Source organism: Sinohyriopsis cumingii, unplaced genomic scaffold (genome assembly GCF_028554795.1).
Source record: "Sinohyriopsis cumingii isolate HCF-2022 unplaced genomic scaffold, ASM2855479v2 utg000622l, whole genome shotgun sequence".
NCBI classification, from domain to species: domain Eukaryota; kingdom Metazoa; phylum Mollusca; class Bivalvia; order Unionida; family Unionidae; genus Sinohyriopsis; species Sinohyriopsis cumingii.
The window spans coordinates 4276347-4301823 of NW_028315918.1; the positions used below are offsets into that span (position 1 = coordinate 4276347).

The 25477-nt window shown below is 35.0% G+C and overlaps 1 protein-coding gene across 2 annotated transcripts in view; it reads left to right on the top strand.

Moving 5' to 3' along the window:
* LOC149773701 (coiled-coil alpha-helical rod protein 1-like) overlaps positions 1 to 25477 on the top strand; it is a 77477-nt gene that overhangs the window by 34805 nt on the left and 17195 nt on the right. For both annotated transcript variants that reach the window (XM_089946100.1, XM_089946101.1), the window contains 7 exons: positions 469 to 524; positions 4418 to 4505; positions 11297 to 11407; positions 15529 to 15635; positions 19104 to 19216; positions 20938 to 21043; positions 23818 to 23945. In XM_089946100.1, coding sequence (XP_089802226.1) covers positions 469 to 524; positions 4418 to 4505; positions 11297 to 11407; positions 15529 to 15635; positions 19104 to 19216; positions 20938 to 21043; positions 23818 to 23945 — 709 coding nt within the window. The remainder of the gene's footprint in view (positions 1 to 468; positions 525 to 4417; positions 4506 to 11296; positions 11408 to 15528; positions 15636 to 19103; positions 19217 to 20937; positions 21044 to 23817; positions 23946 to 25477) is intronic.

The window sequence follows — 25477 nt, forward strand, 5'->3', positions numbered from 1 at the left end:
TAGCTTCTCGTGGGTCGGTGGTTCTTTCCGGGGTTTTCCCGGGTTCTTCCTCCACCATTAATACTGGCCGCCATGTATAGCCTATCATGTGCTGAAAAATGGCGTTAAACCCTACAACAACAACAACAACAACCAACTGTCTTGGCACTCAATAACCTACTTGTGTTGCTAAGCCATAAAAACCAAACCAGACCAAACCAAATTCATCTGTAAATTTCATTTGTAGGGTTTAAACAGCAGAGAAATATGTTAGTACTTCTGATGTTCATCAGTTGCCTTTGGAGATAATGCTCAGTGTCCGAATTTGCATTAGTATTAGACTTTGTGCTAGTATAGATATTTTGTGTTTAGAATTAATAAAGAAAATACAAGATTTTGTTGCATGTAGATCGTTATTTATATTTTGAATTTACCATATTCCATTGAAACTTAAACCAAAATTTATTCAGGTAACTTGCTTGGTTTCAGCCTCATGCAGCCGCAGTAGAAATGAATAAGGATGATGACCATCCTTTACTTGCACGGTAAGAAAAATGTTTTTTTTATTTCCTTTTATTGTTGTTGGTAGAGGATGTTTGTTGCCTTTAGTCCATTTTATTGCCATAATTAGTTTGTATTTAACAGATTGTGTTATGTAGGTTGAAAAAATAACCAAATGTTCACTAACTCAGTTACTTGCATGAGCTTTATGAAATGAATTGAAGCTAGCTTCTGGTAGAAGGTAGAGACTTTGAGTGGCCACTCTGGCAGCCTAAACGGTTAGAGTATCTTCCTCAGATGCAGGAGGCCACAGGTTCGAACACTGTCCAAGTCATACCATAGACTCATACAAATGGTAATAGCGACTGCCTCATTTGGCACTCAGGATAAAGAGGTTAGTGCCAGGACTGGCCGGCCTGGTGTCAGAATGATGTGACTGGGTGGGGCATCATGCTACATGTCTGCAGCATGATGCCCCAATGCTAGACATCACAATAAACTGCCACACTGCAGACATCATAACAGTATGACTAAAACGTTGTTAAAGATACATTAAAAATCCAAATCACACACAAAGAGACTTTCAATGAACAAAGTCAGCAATATTCAGGATCAAACCATAGCCATTGCATTCTTTAAATTAACAGTTGAAATTTATATTATCTATAATAAACTGACTCATTATCTATAATAAACTGACTCATTATCTATAATAAACTGACTCGTTATCTTTAATAAACTGACTCATTATCTATAATAAACTGACTCACTATCTATAATAAACTGACTCATTCATGACACCATATTAAAGCAAGTTCTGGATTAATGAAAGAATATCAGGTCTATGCTGTAAAAGTCTAACATTCCTTACTTTACTAGATGAAGATGCACAATTACCTCATAAACAAAATTCTTGGATTTCGATTGGTCAGTTATCATGTTAAGTACAGTATTTCTGTAAAGAATTATTCACACATTATGTAAGAACTTCAGCAAGGTCATAACAAGATAATATAGCTTTCACGTGGGTTATTCTCAGATGCAGGAGGTCGTGGGTTCGATCCCCGGCAGAGTCATACAAAAACGTACAAAAATGGTATTAACAACTGCCACGCTTGATGCTCAGCATTTAAGAGGTTAGTGTTAGTTCTAGTCGGCCTGGTGTCAGGATAATGTGACTGGGTGGAACATCATGCTAAATGACTGCGGTATGATGTCCCAGTGCTAAACATCACTATAAACTGCTGCACTGCAGACATCGTAGTGATATGACTGAAATTTTTTTAAAGTTACATTTTAAAAAATCCAAATCCAAATCAACTGGGTTGTTAGTTGCCTAATGGGAAATTGCACAACTGGGTAAAATCGAATGGGTAACAACCTCAGCTTCTGCAGTTAAAATGCAGATAATTTAATTTATGAACCAAACATATGAAATGATTTTATTATAAATAGAAATGGGTTGCTGTGTTCATTTACCATTTCAAATTAGCCCCCAAAAGAAGGATGGACTTAGGCAACTCTGAGTCATCGGGGGTAGGAGGATAAAGGAGGTAACTGCTACAACTGGGACACTATTTGTAAACAAGCTTCTGTATAATAAACAATGTTAGCTAGGAGACTTCTATATACTCTTCTTTCAACTAATAAAATTATGCAAGTTTTATGAGCTAATAGGTTAATTTCATGCTAATTTACCAGAATGGAATGTTATGACGATCTTGAGCAGGTGTATGGAATGTTATCACTGTCTTGAACTGCATAAACCCTGATCCAAAGGATTTATGGGGTTTTAGATGATCATAACATTTGATAATTAATTAAATTAAATTAAATTAAGTAAGTAATTTAATAATGAAGCATTATTGTGTCTTTCTTTTGCTGGTTACACACATCATTGATCACTTTAAGATTGGCACAAACATTGACATCAGTTGATGGTCACATCTTGAGAGCACTGTGGTATTTTTGTCAAAGATGTGCTATTTGATGTGACTAATGAGCTGGCCCAAACATGGAGGTGTTTACAGAATTATTATAACGAGTTTTGATTTTGTTTTGCTTGCACCTTATTAATCAATTAGGTTTCATGATACATGATTTTTACCTTCATTATATTTCTTGGTCACTCTTTTAAAAACTTTTGAAAATTAATTAGTTTTTGGATTAATGCAGAGTCAGTATCATGACATGTTGACATCACTGCCTTGTATATAACATGTTCAGGCTGGTATGATCATTATGCTTATGATGGCTTATATAAAATGAGTTAGTGTGACCTACTTTTTTTTGCTAAGGTGCAGGGATAATTCTGCTATATTAATTAAGGCCTCTATTGCCATTTCTGGTCCCAGAATTTTTTATTGTGAAACATCCCATGAAAAAGTTAGTTAATCTTGCTCACAAGAACATTTCCCTCATTCCATTTGCATCTGTTGTGTGTTACTATATCAGAACCACAATGTTAATTTTTTCCTTACCAGAAGTCATAATACTTGTTCAAAAACTTGACATCAGTTTTAAATTCACTTAATCATAATAAGTCTTGGCCAAACCTGGACTTTGGTCTAAATTACCTCACACCAGACAAAAAGGTAAAGTTGGTGAAAATTGGGAGAAGTGTCTGTAGAAAGTTCTAAATAGTCACTTTAAACTATTGTTTTTGCATATTTTCATATCCAATGTTTAAATTAGTAAAATGTCTCTTAATTTGCTAACCAACGTTGTTGTAACATTGAATGGCAATGTTAAAAATGTGTTACAATAAATATTGGCAACAATTTTCATAGCAAAAGGACACTTTTCATAGATATATATGATAATTGTATTGGATTAAAATGATTTATTTTATTAGAAATGGACATGTCTTGAATAGAGTCATAATTTGCTTTTTATTGAGCTATCAGAATTCAAATTTTGTCATGTTTTTCAAGGATCTTGTGCAAATTTTCCACTTGAATTCTATAGACACCAGTGCAGTTTCCGGTAATTAAAATCATCAGATTGTCATTGACTACAGAACACACAATTTTTTATATATATTTTATATATATTTTCACCTTCCTCTTGAAAGAAAAAAATTGATATAAAAGTAGTTGTTTTAGTGTGATCAATTCAAGACTCAAAAGCAGCTATTTTGCTAGAATCGCTAACTAGCAAGGACCCTGTAAGTATTAGAATTCCCCAACTTTTTATGTGCATGGACATAAAGATGACTAGGGAGCAGACAACTCCAACTTCATAACAATGGATAAATAATTCTCCTCAATTAGAACAATATTTGACAGTACATATTGGTATCTTGAATTCAGGTAAATTTCTTTTCAGCCAGTTGAGCATTATTCCCATGAAGAGTCTTTTGTTTTATCTAATACAAATGAATAGCTGAAAATCAGTTGCAAAAGAAGTTTTAAGTGATGAGTGATGGGAGGTTAGAAACCACAAGTTTATGTGTTAAATATTCTCAAAAATACTAATTTCACAATACAAATTCGCCATTGAAGGGATTGGGACTCCAGATTTATACTTTTATTCCTAGATTGACATTGTTTGAAGGTACAAGAAAGTTACAGCCTTACTGATCATTGATATCTAACCTCTGTCCATGTGGGTTTAAGTCTCAGGTTCATCAGATGTGGATATAGGAGAAAGCTTGCCAGTAGCTTCCCATGGGTCATTGGTTCTTTCCAGGGTTTTCCCAGTTCCTCCTCCACCAAATGTACTGACTGCCTTGTATAGCCTATCATGTGCTGATAAATGATTTTAAACCCATAACAACCAACTAACAATGAAGTTACTAGTCAGCTAGTATCATTTATGAAATGGAAGTAAAATAGAACACTATCACTCATGCCCAAGGATCATGCCTTTAGTTGATTTGTTGTAATAATATTTTTAGTTTGTGACTCTGGATTTTATTATATCTTTATGTTTTTAGGTGGAGACAGAAAGTATTTGCACTCATGGTTCAGCTTAAATCTTATGATATCACCCAAATGAAGGAGGAACAGAACTGGAAGCAGAAGGTATTGTTCACATTGACACCACCATCAATTTTGTTTTGCCTGTTTCACTTAAAAATATAATGAAATAGTACCATACATCTAGTTTTTAAAAAAAAAATAGATTTACTGTATATTTGGTTATTTTGATATAGGGAAGTTTAGTTAATTTTGTTGAATTAGATTCCTTGAGGTGTTGTTTAATTTCAGTAATTCCATACCATTATATCAGTAATATGTGATATGTACGAGGAACAGATTTCTTTAGTGGAAATTATAAAATTATATTTTGACCAAAGTCTGAAACTGAGCAGTGTGATTGGATGACATTTAAGTTTGGTCCAGATTTGAGCTTTGTCAGATATCTTAGACTTGTCACAATAAAGATTTAAACAACCCTTAGAAGATAAAATTTGTGTAGGACATTGCATTGTAAATAAATTTCTCATAATTACCCAAGTTTCACATTGACATACCTTACCTGTCTGCCATGCCAATGGTCTGATACAGGATTGTCACACCCTCCATGACAGTTTCAATGCAAGTGAAAGAAACACTGTAGCTTTTTGATGTGCCACATGACCATACATTTTCTGTTCAAGTTATCTGCAGCTACTTATAGTGCCAGTGCAACTAGTGGGCTTGTTTATTTTTAGCTTATGTTTACATGTAATATCTTAGGCCTTGTACTTTAACTTATTAGACCTGGCTCTGTAATATGTTGTGCTGTGACATGTTAGACCTTTCTTTGTAGTGTGCCAGACCTTGCTCTGAAACATGTTAGACCTTGCTTTGTAACATGTTATACTTTACTCTGTAACATGTTATACCTTGCTCTGAAACATGTTAGACCTTGCTCTATAACTTGTTAGACCTGGCTCTGTGACATAACATGTTAGAACTTGCACTGTAGCATGTTAGACCTTGCTTTGTAACATGTTATACTTTACTCTGTAACATGTTATACCTTGCTCTGTATCATGTTAGATCATGTGCTGTCACATGTTAGCCCTTGTTCTGCGACACACTGTAACATGTTAGACCTTGCTATGTAATATATCATACCTTGCTCTGTATCATGTTAGACCTTGTGCTGTAACATGTTAGCCCTTTTTCTGTGACATGTTATACCTTTCTTTGTAATGTGTCAGACCTTGCTCTGTAACATGTTTGACCTTGCTCTATAACATGTTAGACCTGGCTGTGTGACATAACATGTTAGAACTTGCACTGTAGCATGTTAGACCTTGCTTTGTAACATGTTATACTTTACTCTGTAACATGTTATACTTTACTCTATAACATGTTATACCTTGCTCTGTATCATGTTAGATCATGCGCTGTCACATGTTAGCCCTTGTTCTGTGACATGTTAGACTTTTTCTCTGTAGCATGTAGACCTTGCTCTGTAACATGTTAGACCTTTCACTATTACATGTTCTGCCTTGCTCTGTAACATGTTCTACCTTGCTCTGTGACATGTTAGACCTTATTCTGTAGCATGTTAGCCCTTGCTCTGTAAAATGTTACACTTGCACTGTTTAGTTGATTAAGTAATTACTGTTGATAGCATTCTACTTCAGATTTCTAAAAGTGATATAGAGTCGAGTTAGATTTATCACTATTTAATAAATTTAGCATAGTTGTGTCTGCCTGCATGTTGTGTGAGATAAAGACATAAAAAGGGGTCATTAACTTAAAAATTTCCATCTCATGTTTAAGCAAAACACTCAACAGAAACTAAATTTGACATATATTTTATAAATAAAAATTTAATTTCATTTTATTTGGTCATTTCCTATCTGCAGTGGAGGATGGGTGGAACTATTGTGACAAACAATAAAGAAGTTATTTTGACCACTAGGCATCAGGTCACCCTGTTTTAAAGTTGGATAAACATTTTAATGTATATATTTAATTTTGTGGTAAAACAATTTGGCACAGATATGGCTGTATACCAGCTGTACTAGCCACAACAGCGTTGGAATTATTTTAATCATGGTATGTACAATAAAGCCTTTATCAGTCAGTAGAATAAACAGGCCTTTTTATGTACTGATATTGTTATTATTAATATGTCATAAAATCAGTTCATGCTTTTTTGTTGTTTGTTGCATGTACTGTTACATTTATTTCACATCTGTAATTGAGATAGATTGGGACAATGGGGCAGGGCTAGTAACTACCTGACACACATCAAATACGCTTTGGAACTGCTGATAAACAGCATAAATGACTTGCCATGAAAAGTATCCAACACCAGTAACACATAGGCTTTGATTCTCTCAGAATGTATTGACTGTAAGATAGAAATATTTTAAATATTCTAAACTGTCTTACCACATGGTAAAATGTCTGGATGGAATTTTGCAAATTGTATTGCCCTTTGAAAAATTTATTTTGGCTGTATTGATTTATCTCTGCACTTTCTGTCTAAGAAAAAGAAAATGTCCATCCTAAAACATGAGACAGTTCTTGACCTTCACCTTAATAGATTACATTGATGGCATGTAAAATGCATGCTGCATACTCCTTGATGGAATAAAAAATTAAATTTCATTGTGATGCAGTGTTAGATATTAATTTGCAGTTTAAAAAAAAAAATAAATTTCATTGTGATGCAGTGTTAGATATTAATTTGCAGTTTTTTTTAAAATGAATAGCTTTGTGGTCACCCTGATATGTGCAGCTTCAAAATAAGTTGATTCATATATTTTCAGTTCAGTGAATTTGTCATCCGAAAAGCATAGCAAGATTCATGTCAAACACGTGGTTGAAAAGTCTCTCTCTTTCCTTTCTAGTCTGCATATTGTAGCAGTAAATCTAACCTTTTCCTTCTTGTAAAGAAATGTGTATGTTACAGTGGTAGCACTAGTCATTATCAAAACAACTTAAAAGGGCAGGGTTTAACAATTAACATGTATGCCTTGGCTAAAAATAGCCAAGTTCACTAGCTGTACCTGCGTGTTATGTAGCCAGGGACATCTTGAATGGGAAACCTGGCCAAGTCAAGATGTTGGGTGGCATAGTATTCTGTCAGCCAGTGGGCAAGATTTATTGACAGGGTATGCCAATGTGTAGCTCATGTAATCATAGGAAATGTAAGTAAGACAATGTCGTACATTGATAGTACTTGCAAAGGTATGTTCGAGCTTTTATTCCACAAGTATAAGTCCAGACTCTGCAATCATAACACTTTACTCAGCAGTATGAGTAAGTAATGAATGTTAATCCAAACTCAAAAGCCTTACTCTGAAAATCATAAATCCAGCATTATTATTGGCCAGAATACTTAAGAGCAAAATTTGGAGTCATATGTACTTTTAGGATGGAGGGGCCATACATGGAATTCATATAACGTTTTAAGTAAATGACTTAGTCTTTTACTCAAAGCTTTCATTACCTGGAATTATCATTTCTTTGCTCCAAGATAAGCTTGATAAATTTGTATGAATTGTTTTATATAAGTTAATTCAGCAGAACTGAAGTTTTGATGCAGTTATCTTCATTAGCTTATTGGAGATATTTTATCTCAAAAGTTGGAGTAAATTCTCATCTTATAATTGAAATTTTTATGAACAAAGGTTCAGGTTAATATCTTGTGTTTTTCTAGTATTGCATCGTTTGTTGAAAGACATATGACTATGGCCAGGAGGATGACAAATTTTCACATTTTTATTATATTGTAAAAGAGAGGGATAAAGATATTATCTCCATCCAGTATTTCCATGTAAGTTTTGGCTTCCATCTATTATATTCTTCTTTCTTGCTTAAGCATAGCTTATATTTGTATGGCAGTAGGTGACAAACTCACCACCATTCCTACAAAATAATCCAAATTAATATGCATTAGCTATATAATAATGCATCACTCACCAACCAACCAAAAGATCTCCTGCTGTCACATGCATCATCTTTGTTTCAATGATTCATTGTTTGGAGTAGTGAGCAATAGCAGCAGTATATTTCTGTTGATATTTACGTTAACTGCCACCATCCCAGCTGCATTGCTTCTAGTGTTGAATGGACTATGGATTGTCTGGGCTACTGGAGGTTACCTTTCATGATTAAGGGCATTCACTTCATTTTATTCAGTTTTATTGACCCAAGAATCGAATATCAGGGCTATATTTCACATTCAAAACTGAACGCATTGAGTGTCCACACAGTTGCCACAGGCAGCCCAACTTTCATTCGGCATCCCAGTCTTCGATTGGCTTCTTCAGTTTCCATTGAAGAAACTTTACTGAAGAGTTACCCATACCATTCTCTCAGTGAGCTTCCAGCCCAGCTGTGAATTTTGTACATCCCTGAAATGCCCATTCATTAACTGCTGAATCACTCACTGATAGAAGGAACAACAGCAGCAGACACTCCCCCAGGGCAATATATGATTTTAAATAAAAATAAGTTAATGGATCTGGTTTTTGTTGGGTATAAATTATCTATTTATTTGATCATTCTATTGCAAAAAAACAATAAAAGATTAATTTACTTTTTACTCTTGGTTTGGTGCTTTCAAGTCACAGCAATGTAAATAGGCTACTTGGTGCCAAGGCAATTGGAATAAAATGCCCTGCCCAAGAACATACCATGCTTGACTGATGGTAGGATTGGAACCTGCACCCTTTCAACCATTAGTCCGGCACGGGAACCACTGAGCCACCGCAAGAGAAGTACCATATATACTCTCATAAGTCAGGTTCAATTGCAAACTGCACAGACCCAGATCTGGTTTTTGCAGTTTGTCAGCAGTAATCAGTAGAAGAAACAAAATAGACCCTGATCTGCCGTTAGTGATAGAGGGACCATTATGTAGATAGACAGATTTATGACAGAAAAAAACATTTTTTTTACAATGAGCTGCTCTATTTAAGACTGCGATGTTTACAGATGTGACAAAATGTGTACATGGTTTAAAACAACCAAAATGGTACCATTTAATCAAAATGATTAGAAATTCAGTTTTCTGCTAATCTACCGATTTGGTTTACTGGACAGCTGACAGCTCTTAAAATGTGCATCAGTACTTCTTTCAGCTTGGAATTGTTTCATTTGCTGTACGTTTTTATAATAACAGGACTTAATTTGTAAGACATGACTTTTTTGAATATTTCTGACAATTTAGGTGAAAGATTCTCAGGATCATTGTGATATTGCTTCTAACTGCTACAAATATATACATGGTGGAAAAAAAATGCAACTAGAAGTACTGCCTGCACACACACACACACACACATTGGACGCTTTTATAGTATCTTCAATGACTAAGATACCCTGCATTGGTTTACAAACTTGTACCAGTGTTTCTTTAAATTATAATGTTTCTAATCTAATGTTATATTAACCAACTTGTGTTTCAAAGGTAAATAATGTTGTTTAAAGAAATCAGCATCATCACTAACTAAGCCTGAAGTGTAATGTTGTGTACAGTACCTCTAGTACTAGTCAGCTTATGTTTTTTTCTGGTGATGCCACATTGGATGCAACCTTCAGAAAAAGTATTATCAGAGAAATCATACCAAACAGTCCTCTTAAGCAGACATGTGGAAATTTATAATTTCATTGGAACTTTTAGTTCTTGTACCAGTCTGACAGCTACATGCATGATCATTTACTAATTTTTGGTATAAGCTGCAAGTAGTAAAATAAACTAGTCCATTTACGTGTGTAAATGTTGCTGACATAACTTTTAGACAAGTCACATGCAAAGTTTCAGGAAAATTGCAAAAGTTTTTTTAGAACAAAGTAATGTGATTTGTCCTTAAGACAGACTGGACTCTGGGGCATGGTACATGTATATTTAATTTCCGTATAAATGTAATCCTATCTATATATTTATACCAGTCTGTAATATCAAAAAGAATCAGATTCGCTCCTTGTTTGAAATTTCTGGATAAAACATTGATGTTGCTATTGTTATAACTCAAGAAATTCATGTTTATTTTGGATACAAAACTTTTTAAAGTAACTTGAAATAAGTCACTGTGTCTAAAGTTGTAATGACGAGGTGGGGATGGGAGTGAAAATTACATTGTGGAATGGTAGTTCTTGTTAATATTTACCTAGAGATTACACAGTATTTTTGTATGTGATGGGTAGCTGTGCTTGATGGCTAATTAACCGATTCGGCCCCGATCCCGTCTGTAGGCGTGATGAGGCTGTACCCTACTTCAAAGCCCTGCAGCCATTTAAGATAGACCAACGTGGGTGGTATTAAAAAAAATCAGACAGATATAGCTCTAAAATGATATCCAAAAATCTGGAAGTTCTAGTTGCACTACAAAATACAGTTAGAAAAAGCTCATTTTTTGGACCCGTTTTTTTTCCACCCAAAATTTGCTCGAGATCGGAATGCGATTTTGTGTCCGGATTTTAGACCTTTTGGCCTCAGATCTAAGGCATACCGGTCTCAACTGCACACAGACAGGTGAACCTTTGCAAAAACTAGGATAAGGTGGGCATTTGGAATAAATTGCAGTCTCCATACGAAACTGATGGGTCTATTAAGCAAAAAAAAAAAAAAAAGAACTCCAACTTTTACCCTTCTGCTCATGCGCAAGCAAAATAACCAATGGAAATTGATGTTTCTAATACAACTAGGCATTATTCTCATGGATAATCAGTTGAAAACCGCTGTATTACGATGTATTCAGAAATAGCCCCCCAAATCTCGTTCCTACGCACATTTCAGGCAAAAATGACAAAAACCTCTGGGGCTGAATGAGTTAAAAAGAAATGTTTTGACAAAGTCAATAGCAAAGATATCTGCATAATTTTATACCATTTGCATTGAATGATAATGTTTATTTCAGGTTGCAGATTTAGAAAGAAAGTTGTCAACTGCTACAAATCAGATTGATCAGTTATCCCATTCCCTGTCTAATAAAACAGCAGAGTTGAACATGGAAAGAAATGCCAATTCAGTAGGTTTTACCTTTTGTCATAGAATTTCTGTCTTTTTGTGAGAAGGTTTGCTATTCTCAAGTATTTTTTATCACTGTCATTTTAGGTCCTTTAAAAAAAATGAAAAGCATGACATTTAGTCTTTATTAGCTTAGTTGGTCAAAAGTTTATGTGATCATCCATCAGTCCATCAGTCCATCTGACATCCATCAGTCCATCATCCATCAGTCCATCATCCATCTGACATCCATCAGTCCATCATCCATCTGACATCCATCAGTCCATCATCCCTCAGTCCATCATCCTTCAGTCCATCATCCATCTGACATCCATCAGTCCATCATCCATCTGACATCCATCAGTCCATCATCCATCTGACATCCATCAGTTCATCATCCATCTGACATCCATCAGTCCATCTGACATCCATCAGTCCATCTGACATCTGACATCCATCAGTCCATCATCTATCTGACATCCATCAGTCCATCATCCATCCATCAGTCCATCATCCATCAGTCCATCATCCATCTGACATCCATCAGTCCATCATCCATCTGACATCCATCAGTCCATCATCCATCTGACATCCATCAGTCCATCATCCATCTGACATCCATCAGTCCATCTGACATCCATCAGTCCATCATCCATCTGACATCCATCAGTCCATCATCCATCTGACATCCATCAGTCCATCATCCATCAGTCCGTCAGTCCATCATCTGTCAGTCCATCATCCATCTGACATCCATCAGTCCATCATCCATCTGACATCCATCAGTCCATCATCCATCTGACATCCATCAGTCCATCATCCGTCAGTCCATCATCCATCTGACATCCATCAGTCCATCATCCATCAGTCCGTCAGTCCATCATCCATCTGACATCCATCAGTCCATCATCCATCAGTCCATCATCCATCTGACATCCATCAGTCCATCATCCATCAGTCCGTCAGTCCATCATCCATCTGACATCCATCAGTCCATCATCCATCAGTCTCTTTGTTGGTGCATGTTTGCTATCAATACTCCACATTAACTACTGGAAGTATTGATACGAAACTTGACACATATATTCATCTCAGTGTCTAGTTTGTCAGAAATGAAAATGGTCTCACCATAGCATCCAATATCATCGCGTTGTTGGTCATTGTAATAATCTTGTTATAAATACTTATTCTGAATGGATGGTTTTATCAACGTGGGTCTTTCTTTATAATTTTTTTATATTATCTAGTATGAAATGATGTTAAGATGACATCCAACATGGCCACCACAATGTCCATCTTGAAAATGATGATATAAATTGGGATTTTCATATCTACATTTGAGCTACACTAAAATAATTGAGTAATTTGTTCCCGAGGAAAATAGTGCAGATTTGACCTACAGCATTTTGAAATCTTACTGTTGTTCCTCTTGAACAGATGGTCGGATTGACAATGACCTTTTTACTGAAGTACTTTTTACTGTATAATTGGGCCTGTTTGAAAATAGAGCATATCTGGCATCACAAAATGGATGTCTTGATGGCCAGCATGAGCTTCTGAATGAATGGTTTTATTGACACCGAGTTTCAACAGGGGCACTTCATATCATATATAGTTGGTTCTGAAACAGATACTGCCAGTCTGACCTGATAAATTGGTTGACATATCAGGCATGTTGAAAGCCTTTTTATTGCTTCTTCTCCAGAATAGATGGTCAGCTAAGATTGAGGGTTTTTTTTGAACATTTCTTGCAGTATATGGTTAGTCCTACTGAAAATGGTCATGGTGTTATCTTTCATGACTGATGGCTGACTTGGTGGACATCTAAAAATGTTGCATTGTTACACCTCATACACCTCTCCCTCGATAACTTGCACACAGCGGGGTTCACAAACATAGACCACACTATTAGCGACGCGCGAGTTACTGAAGGACCTCCAAAAATTTACAAAGATAACTTTGACATCAAGAAAACCGGGGGGGGGGGGGGGCGTTAGGGAACTTCGCTGTTTAATGACTGAATCCTCATTTTACAATCCTGTTGATAATAATTTTTAATAATGCGCTTTTTCTAATGAAGTTGTTCATTATTCTGTTTAAATAACATTTTTTTCCCTCAAAATATCCAACATATGAAAGATCGTTCCAACTGGTTTGAACAACCATCACATGTACGCGAAAAATCAGTGTATTATGTTACTGCTTTTTGTTTTCTTGATGAATCTGGTTCCCATAGTGGTATTTAATAGTATCTTGCCAATTCGGTAGTGCACAATTTGGGAACTAGACTAACTGTTGATACACCACCAAACAAGATTCTATTTTTCTTCAGAAAGATGCGACATTTATTTCGTGACACGTCTATGTCGAAACTCAATTTTTTATTGTTCAGTTAGTACAGTGTTAATGTCGTGATTTCATTGGAAGTAATAATGAAAGTTCTTATCATCCATGAGGATATCTCTAAATGCCAGTTCAAGAATTCTCTGAAACTCGCTTGCCCACAATGGTCCGTATCTGTGAAATCAAGCTCTTTATTTTACGAAGTATTCTTTTCGCTTTACTGCCTTGTTATCTTTGATCACAGTTATGAAAGAGTCGGTTAATTTAAAGTAGTTTCTGTTACATACACAATAACGTTTATTACGGTGTTCGATTGATCAAATGAAGTGTGTTCACCCGACATACGATCGAGGCCGCTAGATTTTAAGTTAGTCCGATTTTTGTGCCTTTTAACTTTTCTTTTATTCCACCTCCTTTTCTTTTTATTCAAAAGATACAATTAACGTGATAATATAAAGGAGGCCAGCTTTTAATTCAGTGCAACAATACAACAAATACTTCCGCAAGTCAGTTTTCAAAACACGGTTGGCACTTAATTAGGTTCTCAGAGAAACGCTCGCGGACATAGCTGTTACTGTAGATTGACACATTTTACATTTAATTACAAGAAGACACATTGCACTTGTGACGATTACACTTAAAAGGAACTAAAAGATGGAACTAGAACACAAATTTAAATTGATAAAAAAAATTGTATTTATTTATTAAAGTAATGTACTGCTCACCGTAAGTGACATTTTCATTGATCGAAAATTCCTTACATATCGTTAATTGCAGTGTACTAGAAATGTCGTTTGGAAAGAAAATGTAAAAAATTTTATGAGTTATTTTTAAATTTGATATTTCATAGTGTTGATTAAAATTTCCAGGTCCTACCTACCGTTTTCAACGATAAAATGAGCGATACATCAGAGCTTCCATTACCAATTCTGATCACAATTTTCTTCAAGTTCTACAAATAGGGATGAATTTTTGGGGTTTAAAAAATGGGATCCACACCTGCGAGTTATCAGGGCGCGAGTTATCAAGGGAGTGGTGTATATAGAATACATATCAGCATAGGGTTGTCACAGAGGGACTTCAAATGATATCCAGTTGGTCCTAACTGAAATTTTGTTAACTTCCAAAATGGATAGCTTGTTAGTTCTCAAAATATGGAGTGCATGAAAATGTGACCAAGCGGACTGCAAAACAGTCCTCTTAAAAATTATATGGTGAATTCATTATGTCAGAATTTAAACTCTGTTTACATGCTGTTACAGTTTAAAGTGACCAAACAAAAATAACAGTGAAGAAAGGTAGCATTCCACCTAATAAATATGCAAGATTGTTTTTCTTTTGGACACAGAGTCTTGAAAATGAACAAAAATTAGTTCTAAATTTTAATCATTTTGAATATCAATCCAAAAATCAAATCTTCTGTTGGCAGTAATGACTGATTTGACATTTTCTAAATGTATGTAATATTTAATTCTCAATCATTGACAAGATCATTCCTATTCCATATCTTTTTTTCTTTTTTAAATACTCCAACTACAGTTTTAATACTTTCTGCCTTAACAGTGAAATTATGTTTATTTCACTCAACCATAGTCTTTAATTTCTGAATTGTAGGACATAATTGTAAAGTTAGTCAATTTATAACAGTAAACTACCATGATAATCATCCTCATATCACCCAATACGAAAGTGTTATCCCATCTATTTAAATAAATGCATCCCATCTATTTAAATAAATGCATGGTATTGACTGTAATTGCCAAGCTATATACACACCCATTTTCCCATTCCTGATTCCAGAGACTACAGCAAGAGCTGTCTGAGGCTCAACAACTGGCCTTGTGTTTGGATGATCGGCTGGTTGACAACAGGCACACCAGCCAGCAGCTACAAACCGTTGCTGAAAGGTCAGTTTATGCAAAAATCGTGTTCGTTCTGTAGTTGCAAATTAGAATTTCCAAAATCAGGGCAGTTTGACCTAATACAGTAGTCCCCCTCTTATAAGGCCACCCTTAATGCAGCAGGGAATTGGACTTACGATGAAGGTGGCCTTTCTAGAGGGGGATGACAAATGCGAATAGTAAATACATATGAAGAAAGTCAAAAGTAGATTTAATTCTAAAACATTTAATATTTTCATTAAAATATCACATGCATGTTGTGAAATAAATGTAAAACAAACTGTTTCATCATTTTCAAAAGAATGCTATGAATAACCATTGATATAGTTTTAAAACTGTCTTTATAATTATGTTACAGATCACATCATCTGTCACTTTGTTGGTAACAGTCTAAAAAACAAACCAGTCTCGTCACAATTAAAAATATCCTTGCTGTCATATCCACTGCATATATCGTTTAGTCTTTTGTTCCAATCTTCGACAACTTCATTATTAACATCAGCTGATTCTCTACTAAGGACAGAACACTTAATATTGTGTTGCACTTGAAATCTGTGCAACCAACCATTACTTGCGGTAAAGTCGTCATATCCCAATTCAACTGACAAAATTGTTGCTTTTTCTTGTCATTCAAATCAGGATACAAACGTCTCCTGGCTCAAACAATCTTCCTTTCTCTGTCCATTTCACCTTCCCACTTCTGCAGAATTGTTTCATTATCTTTCATGATATTGTTTATCTGAGTCTTCCCAACATTATAGTTTTCTGCAAGGATCCTCAACCAACCAACCCCACCTCTCGGTCAGTTGAATTACTTTCACTTTATCTTCTAAACTGAGAATTTTTCTTTTCCTTGATGACATGTTGATCTTTTTGCAGTAAGTTATTCATGTTGCCAACTACAATACTGATGAAACAATTTTGTATGCATCTAAACAAATTGCCATGTGTTTTTAAAGGAAGTGATCTTGTCACATGATTCGTTAGTCGCAGTCTGGTACCCTATTGTTTTTATACATTTCTTTACACTAAGTGAGAGAAGCCAAAACAGCTTTGATATATACCATTAACATCACGTAATAGCCAGGATAAGACTTTGAGCAACTAACAGTTAGAAGAGGATTAACTGTTAGCTAGGAAGGGACCTTGAGCAACTAATAGGCAGAATAAGATTTTGAGGTACTACTAGCCAGGGGAGGACTTGGAGCAACTAATTGCTAGGGGAGGGCTTGGAGCAACTAATTGCTGGGGGAGGGCTTGGAGAAACTAACTGCTACGGGAGGGCTTGGAGCAACTAATTGCTAGGGGAGGGCTTAATATTGTGATCATCTCCATAGTAGTCAAAGATAAAACAGAAACTTTGTGATTCTGCATTTTCATATTGTGAATTTGTTATTATTTTATGGGGTACCAGTGTTTTGTGAACCGTGGATTACAAAACCCAGCAAACACTTACTGTTATTTTGGAAATAATAGAAGACAAAAATGAGCATACAGTAAATGGTATTATTGTCATGTAATTCCTTGTGCACAGGTGTTAGTGTATTTATGATAGGGTATTATTTTCATGTAATTCCTTGTACACAGGTGTTAGTGTATTTATGATAGGGTATTATTGTCATGTAATTCGTTAGACACAGGTGTTAGTGTATTTAGGATAGGGTATTATTGTCATGTAATTCCTTGGACACAGGTGTTAGTGTATATAGGGTACAATATCATTGTCCTGTAATTCCTTGGACACAGGTGTTAATGTAATTGGTCACAGCCAACTAATTATTTTATGAACTACAGAACCAGCTTGTGTGTGACAGTATATTCAACCAGCTTGTGTGTGACAGTATATTCAACCAGCTTGTGTATGACGGTATATTCAACCAGCATGTGTGTGACAGTATATTCAGTAATATATTTCACAGAACCAGCTTATGTGTGACAGTATATTCAAACAGCATGTGTGTGACAGTATATTCAACCAGCTTGTGTGTGACAGTATATTCAATACCATATTTCACAGAACCAGCTTATGTGTGACAGTATATTCAAACAGCATGTGTGTGACAGTATATTCAACCAGCTTGTGTGTGACAGTATATTCAATACCATATTTCACAGAACCAGCTTGTGTGTGACAGTATATTCAATACCATATTTCACAGAACCAGCTTTTGTGTGACATTATGTTCAACCAGCTTGTGTGTGACAATATATTCAATACCAGCTTTTGTGTGACAGTATATTCAACCAGAATTTGTGTGACATTATATTCAACCAGCTTGTGTGTGACAGTATATTCAATACCAGCTTTTGTGTGACAGTATATACAACCAGCTTTTGTGTGACATTATATTCAACCAGCCTGTGTGTGACAGTATATTCAACCAGCTTTTATGTGACAGTATATTCAATACCAGCTTTTGTGTGACAGTATATTCAACCAGCTTGTATGTGACAGTATATTCAATACCAGCTTGTGTATGACAGTATATTCAATACCAGCTTGTGTGTGACAGTATATTCAGTATGCCACAGTGTGTGACAGTATATTCAATACCATGTTTCAAAGAATGAACCAGCTTTTGTGTGACAGTATATTCAGTACCATATTTCAAAGAAAGAAGGTTTCTGATTGACTGAAAATAATAACTGGAATAAATAAATATGACATTTTGGAAAGGAATTTGTGTATGGGTGAATTATATGCAGTAGTAGGCTTGAACCATAAATTATTTTAATTTTATTGATGTCAAAGTACTGGTACTGCTTGACTTAAACATGGAGATATCACCAGGCTGAATGTAGACACCTACAGCAGTATTTTTTCTAAAATATTGTGTGCACAGTATATCATTTTCATCATTTTAAAAGTTTCACATCAGTTGGATTGTTCATAGAATGTATTAATGTTTTGCTGATCTTTCCACAAAAGTATAGTAATGTTGCCAAACATTAAAATTATGGTCTGTGGGAACTGAATTAGTTGTCTAAACATTCACAGTTATGATTTTACCCCTAATCATACAAATGTGAGACTTCAGGCAGCAAGGCAGATTTTCAAGGTTTCCATCTAATGATATTAATGAAGTTATGCAGCAGTTTTTCAGATGCAAGTAGGAAGGTTTTAATACGTTTTATAAAATACGAAGGTTTTTATGTGTATTTCAATTGTATTAACTTGCAGAGAGAGTAAACCACCAGTTGTTGAGGAACTTATTTTGACAGCACAACATTTGACCCCTAACTAAAATTTGACCATTCACTCATGTCACCCTTTTTTCCTATTACTTCATGCTATTTAAACATCCCAAACTTTGAGTCCCACATGATCACTGTTTTTTATATCATAGAATGAAAAATTGGAAATAGATCTGAGACTGGTAAGCCATCATCTGATCTCCTCACTTCATCATGTTTCTTTTATTATGATCTTTTCATAAGATATTTTTCAATTCTTTTTTCAATTCTTTATTTCAGTGTTGGAATGAAGTTTCAGGAGAACTTTGATGCTCTACACTCCATGTTGACAACTATGAAAACATATGGACAAAGGATCAGCTTTGCAAGCAGCAGAGTAGAAATGCTTCAAGGTGTGTAGTGGCGAATCAAATTTCACACCAATACCCTAAAATGGGATCTACTAACTTTATTTTTAAATGTAAAGAGAAAGATAAGAGACAAAGACCTTGGTAAAAATGCAGAAGATTAAATGTAAAATATAACATATTTCCAGATAAAAGGTTTGAACTTGCTTTACATAAAATGTTAAAGTGTTTGTTTGAAGTGTTTATATTCTAGCTAGTGTTTAAGAAATATCACATGCTACTAAACTCTAATCTGGTGCTTGAAGAATTTTAAAAAACCCAGAATGTAATGTATCTGGTGATTGACAGAAGGAGAGGATGAAATTTCTTCTTGGTGAAGGAACTTTGCTTGTAGAGCGATTTTTCATTGATGCACATTGGTTCCACATTATTTCTTTCTGCCAGTTGACATATAATTGAAGTCACTAATTTATTCATTGCAGTGCAGTACATTTCAAATGAGACAATGTGTCACTGCAAGTCTTAAGATATTATGCACAATCCATATCAATATGAATTTGAAAAAAAAGCAGTAGTTTTTTTCCTGCTTTACTATGAACAGAGAATCATCTGTAATTAGAATAACAATAAAGTCTGAACATATCCAGAAATGTTAAATGAGGTAGAAGAGTACGTCAGTATGCTGAGTTAGGCCAGCTGTCTTGAAAATTATGTTGAGCATCTACAGATTTGTCTGCCCATGGCCATCAAGAAGTTTGCCATGCTCTGCAGACTCAAAGATTTCTTGCACCGTGATGCATATCACATTGAAATGTCAATATTACAATGTGTATTGTGTCAGTCTTCAAACTAAATCATGTTTTAAAACATATTGTGTATATTATTGTGTATTGTGATGTTTATTTTCCTGTTGGTTTCTCAGTGGGCTCAGAAGAGTAAAGGTCAAGGTCACAGTGACTGAAAGAAGAAAGTTTCCACACAGTTACTTGATTTATATACTAGTTACTGTGTCCAAAACTTTATCAATGGCCTGTATTTGAGATAAGAAAGATACCTATTGATTTTGAACCCAAAGATCAAAGTTAAAGGGACTCGAAGAAAACTGATTTCCACATTTTATATTAAGTTTTTAATCACCAACTTTGACCATACCTTGTGGATAGCTTGCATTTGATATAAATAAGGCACTAGTCATTGACATCAAAAGGTCAAGCTCATAGGGACTGAAAATAATTCAAACAATTTAGACAAATTTAATTAAGTTGTGACCACGTCTTGACTCAACTTTGTTCATGACTTAAAATTGAGTAAGACAGATATTGATGTTGGAATTAAAAGGTCAAATGTCAAGGTCAAAGGGACTCCAAGAATGAAGATGGTTTCCACAAAATAACTTGTATTATGCCTCAAACGTTTACGTATCTTTATGAAAGACTCACATTTGAGACAAGAAAGGCACCTATTGATTTCGTGGTCATTAAACCAATGATTAAGGTCTCCAAGAATGACAGAAGAAATATGGTTTCCACAATATTAGTTAAGTTCTGTATTTTTACCTTGACCGAAGAAATGGCTTGTTTCATTTAGTATTGCTAGGCAACATTGCTTAGCAAGAGTGTCATATTACAGGAGTTAAATGGGTCCTACATCATTTAGTACCTGAGTATCAGACCAACGTAAGACTGTTTTACGTACAAAAAGTATGGTAATACTATTAACCATCAGGTCGGTGCATTATGTATCATGTATGGCACTCTTGTTTTCAGCACAGTTTGCTAGACGAGAGGCTTTGATGAAATTGCAGCTTGAGAAAGGAGCTGAAGAACCTCACAACAGACAGACAGTTAAAACTGAAGAACTCAAGATTAATAGGTACAATGCCCACCAGTATGCTTAAGTGTAGAGTCATTCAAGGTACAATGCCCACCAGTATGCTTAAGTGTAGTGTCATTCAAGATACAATGCCCACCAGTATGCTTAAGTGTGGATTCATTCAAAGTACAATGCCCACCAGTATGCTTAAGTGTGGATTCATTCAAGGGCCATGATGCACTCAGCATCAGAGGATATAGTTGTAAGACCCAATATGGTTATTGATTATGTCTTTGATCAAGGCACATGACCGTGCTACCTTCAGTTGTCCCAGCTTTGTATTAGTACCAATTTTGAACTGACATCTATACCACAAGATTGACTACATGGTCATCGTAATCCACCATACCCCCAACATCTTTTGGAGACTTAAAATTAAGCAATTCTTACCAAAAAATGACACAGTTTATGGTTTTGTAATATATGTTTTACTCACTGCAGTTCTAGGGAGATTGGAAGAAAAAAGATCATAAATTATGAGACTGCTATATCAACTTTTAAAAAATTAACCACTTAAAATATCCACTATAATGTGTTTTTCTTTCCTGCCACTTTGGTACTGTTGGTCAAATCTGTTCTACATAATCTTGGATGATGATAATTATCTTAAATGATGATGATGGTGATGGTGTTGGTGACTTTTTTACCCAGTGAATTGAGTTCATGTTAAGATGAGGAATATGGAATGAAAAAAAATCTTACCATTCTATTTTCTAAATAATGTGTTATCCATGATTTATTATATTTCCATACATTTGAGATAAAAACATAGTTTAAACATCCTCCATAACTCTTTCTGTTTTAAAGTTAATTTTTTGTTCTTCTGATTTTGTTGCTTTTATTTATGAATTGATTTGGTTATGTCTGTGCAAAAAATGGCAGTTAAAAAACAGCAGGTAGATGGTTCAGAAGCAATTTATAAGTCCAGATATTGATTACAATGCATGTCAGGCAATCTTTTTTCCAAAAAATACGATTATAATTTATTATTTCATATTCTTTCATAGTTAAGTTATCAAAACCTGGTTTAAACATTCATTTTGTGATGTCAACTGTGTCATTATTCGATGTGCAGGCCGAGTGTATGATTTATCATGCTTACAAGATTCAGTTTAGCACCAGCTATACTTAAAAGTCCAGTCCAGTGGAATAGATCCAAATCTGACACTGCACAGTATGCAGGCAGATCTAGGTGAAAGCAGTTTGTTAGGGTTAATAAGGAGAACAAACAATATAGACCCTAATCTGCTGCACTTTATGCACTGGCATATCATAGTCTATACTGTTTGCATTGGATCAGATTAATAGCTGAATATATGTGGCATGTACTTTGTTAAATAATTTGTTTCCTTGGTGATCAATAATGTAAAAATCAGGATGGAGTAAAGGTCATGCACAGCTTGCTAACTTAATTGTTTGCAGCACCACTCAGGAAAACAATTTTAATCCTCAGGTTACAACTCTGCCCCAGTATTTTGGCAAATGTTTAAGCCCTATTGGAATGGGCAGCCAAAATAATTCATTTGATAGAGCATTGGACTTATGTTGCAGGGAAAGCACTTTCAATACCTACCCAGAACCTTGCATATATGTAATAAATTCTCCTTAATTTTGTGCATTTTTGTATTAATGAGGAAATTCTTAGCTAAAAAATGTAGTAGAATCCTGTTTATTGTGAACATCTAATACTTAAATGAGCATTTATTACTTGCTTTATCTATGTATAATGTATCCCTTTTGTTTTTTGGGGGAGTGGTGTAATCGTGATTTAGTATAGACCTTCAGCATCTGTTATATTTAAATGACTTTAAGAAGAGATATCATGAAATAAATATGACAATCGTTTGACATCTGTCTTGCCCATCTTAACCTTTAGGTGTTTAGTAAAAATTCATTCAAAATTTGTCGTTTAGACCCTATAGAACTTTTAACACAAGTTTTATTAGGGTTGGATCACCATTGCAAAAGTAGAATGAAAAACCAGCTTATGATATTCAGTTCAACTTTCGGTCTATTCAGGATCTGTTTGAACTTCCAGTCCAACTTGCATCTGGAATCAACATTCAGAATTTGTCGTTTAGACCCTATAGAACTTTTAACACAAGTTTTATTAGGGTTGGATCACCATTGCAAAAGTAGAATGAAAAACCAGCTTATGATATTCAGTTCAACTTTCGGTCTATTCAGGATCTGTTTGAACTTCCAGTCCAACTTGCATCTGGAATCAACATTCTCTTCTTTTGTAAACCCACAATACATCTGCATGAAAAATAAGATTAGTCATACTTTGGTCTATCTTGTGTTAACTAGTTTGATCTGCTAAACTAAGCTGCTGTAAAGGAAACTCTAGGAACAACCTTGACCCAGTCTAACGGCCATTGCAATGTGGGATTTAGGGTAGAATAATATATACTAACTGAGGTACCCTCATCAAATAAAGTATTTATTTCAATTATTATTATTATTATTATTATTATCAATATTTTTATCTATGCTGTTAATTATGCGATCAAGCAGTCAGCATAGATACTATTCTTGAGCCTGCCAACAATTTCACACCCAAGCTTGCACTCTTTTTGGACTCATTGTGACTAATGCCATTTCTTTCAGCAGTCTGACATCAGAATTGTGTGTTGAGTGTGAGGCTTGTTTGTGATTTTTTTTATATGATCTTCTTGTGCATCATGGGGCGGCAGCAGAGTTGATGTCTGCTTTTCACTTTGATAAATATAGTAAATAATTTTATTCCTGAAACATTTTCTACCTCTTGTTAGTGAAGAAGACAAATCCTACCTGAGTTCTGAGTTAGAGAGAGTGACCAGGGAGAGAGACATCTTAGCTGCACAGATTAAACAGGATTCAGTCCTCTGGGATAAAAAAGTGAAGGAGGTTAAAAGTCAAGGTAAGGGAGATTACTCATTAAGCTTTAGTTGTATTCATATTGTGATTGGTAGGAATAAGTATGTATAAGATTAATTGATTGTAATTAATCTAGTACTGGCATTTTGGCAGGATAATCATGTTGATTAGATATTTTTTTAGTAATAAACGTTATACACCTGAATACAATCAGCTATAATCAGCTGTACAATCCTTTGCAGTGTAATAGCTTGGAAAAGCTTGCCCTGTTAGGTTTACACAATGGTTCTGATAGTCTGCAAGAAAAACCATGATGATGGGTCATTAGACAGATCGATAAGCAGGTGGGTGTTCTTTTTTGGCAACACCCATTAAGACATGTTCTTGGTCTTACCACATTCTAGTGGGCAACCCCTGTGGTTGGAAGTTACTCTTCAAACTGGCCACCATTTTTGTACTGGCATCCATGGAAGATACTCATACACATTTGGCAGAACTATGCTTATCATGCTTAAGATCTCTTATAGTGGTGGTTGTACTGAACAGTACTAAAATGGAAGGTTTTCAAACTGTAATTATGTTTTTCAATAAAAATCAAAACAATGCCAGTTGATTGTACTTTAGAGCGCTGAATTTCTCAGTGCAGACTCACATACAAGATTTGAGGGGTTTCTTCATTTTAATTCAGGAACAGAAAAAGGTGACTTCTGCTGTTTTAGCTGATTTGAGTTTTAATGTTCAGGAAGAAATGTTAAAATTATGCATATTTTTTTTTTTTACAGCTGTTTATATGTCTGGGCTGTTCCAGTAAACATCACATTAATGTTTAGAAGAACTTTAGCTACATCTTGAATCCTCCATTTGCAAAAGTAGAAATATTTCATCTTTCTCATATCTTTTTTAACTCATTGACAGAGGAAAGAGCCTCTTACCCATTACATTCCCTAACCACTGCTACAGGTAAAACCCGTTGTAAGGCGATGCTCAGAGTCCAAAGAATAACATCGTGATATTAGTGGGATTTTGTTCATATATTGCAATATGTTTTAGAAAATTTGGGAAGTTACGTCTAAACTGTATCGATTAATCATCCATACTCATAATCAGGCTGATTATTAGAACAATTGGTATAATTGGTATCGGCAGAAATAATTGGTGGCAATGTAAACAAAGTTTCAAAATATAAATTCAGTCATAACATTCATCTTGGCATGGCTTGAATTTTATATTAGAATTAAATAGTGGAAATTAAGAAATAAACATTTGATTTGGGGGTTAATTGAAAGACAGTATATTCTTAAAAGTAAATACTTTTTAACACACTTGCTGTAAACTACCGCTGATTGTCTGCTCACAACAAATTATCAATACCATTCATGCACTCATCCCAATCACAGCAGCCAACCAGCCTATGAGGCTTCGTGTGGCTGTTGAACTTCCAGCATATAAATGATTAGCAGATAACTAGGCAGATTAGATAGCTAGGGAAATTTCCAACTACTACAAAACTATGGGGGCCCCGAGTGGTCTAAAGCGCTCACCGTTACGGATCATTGCCATCTCACCTCTGTCTGC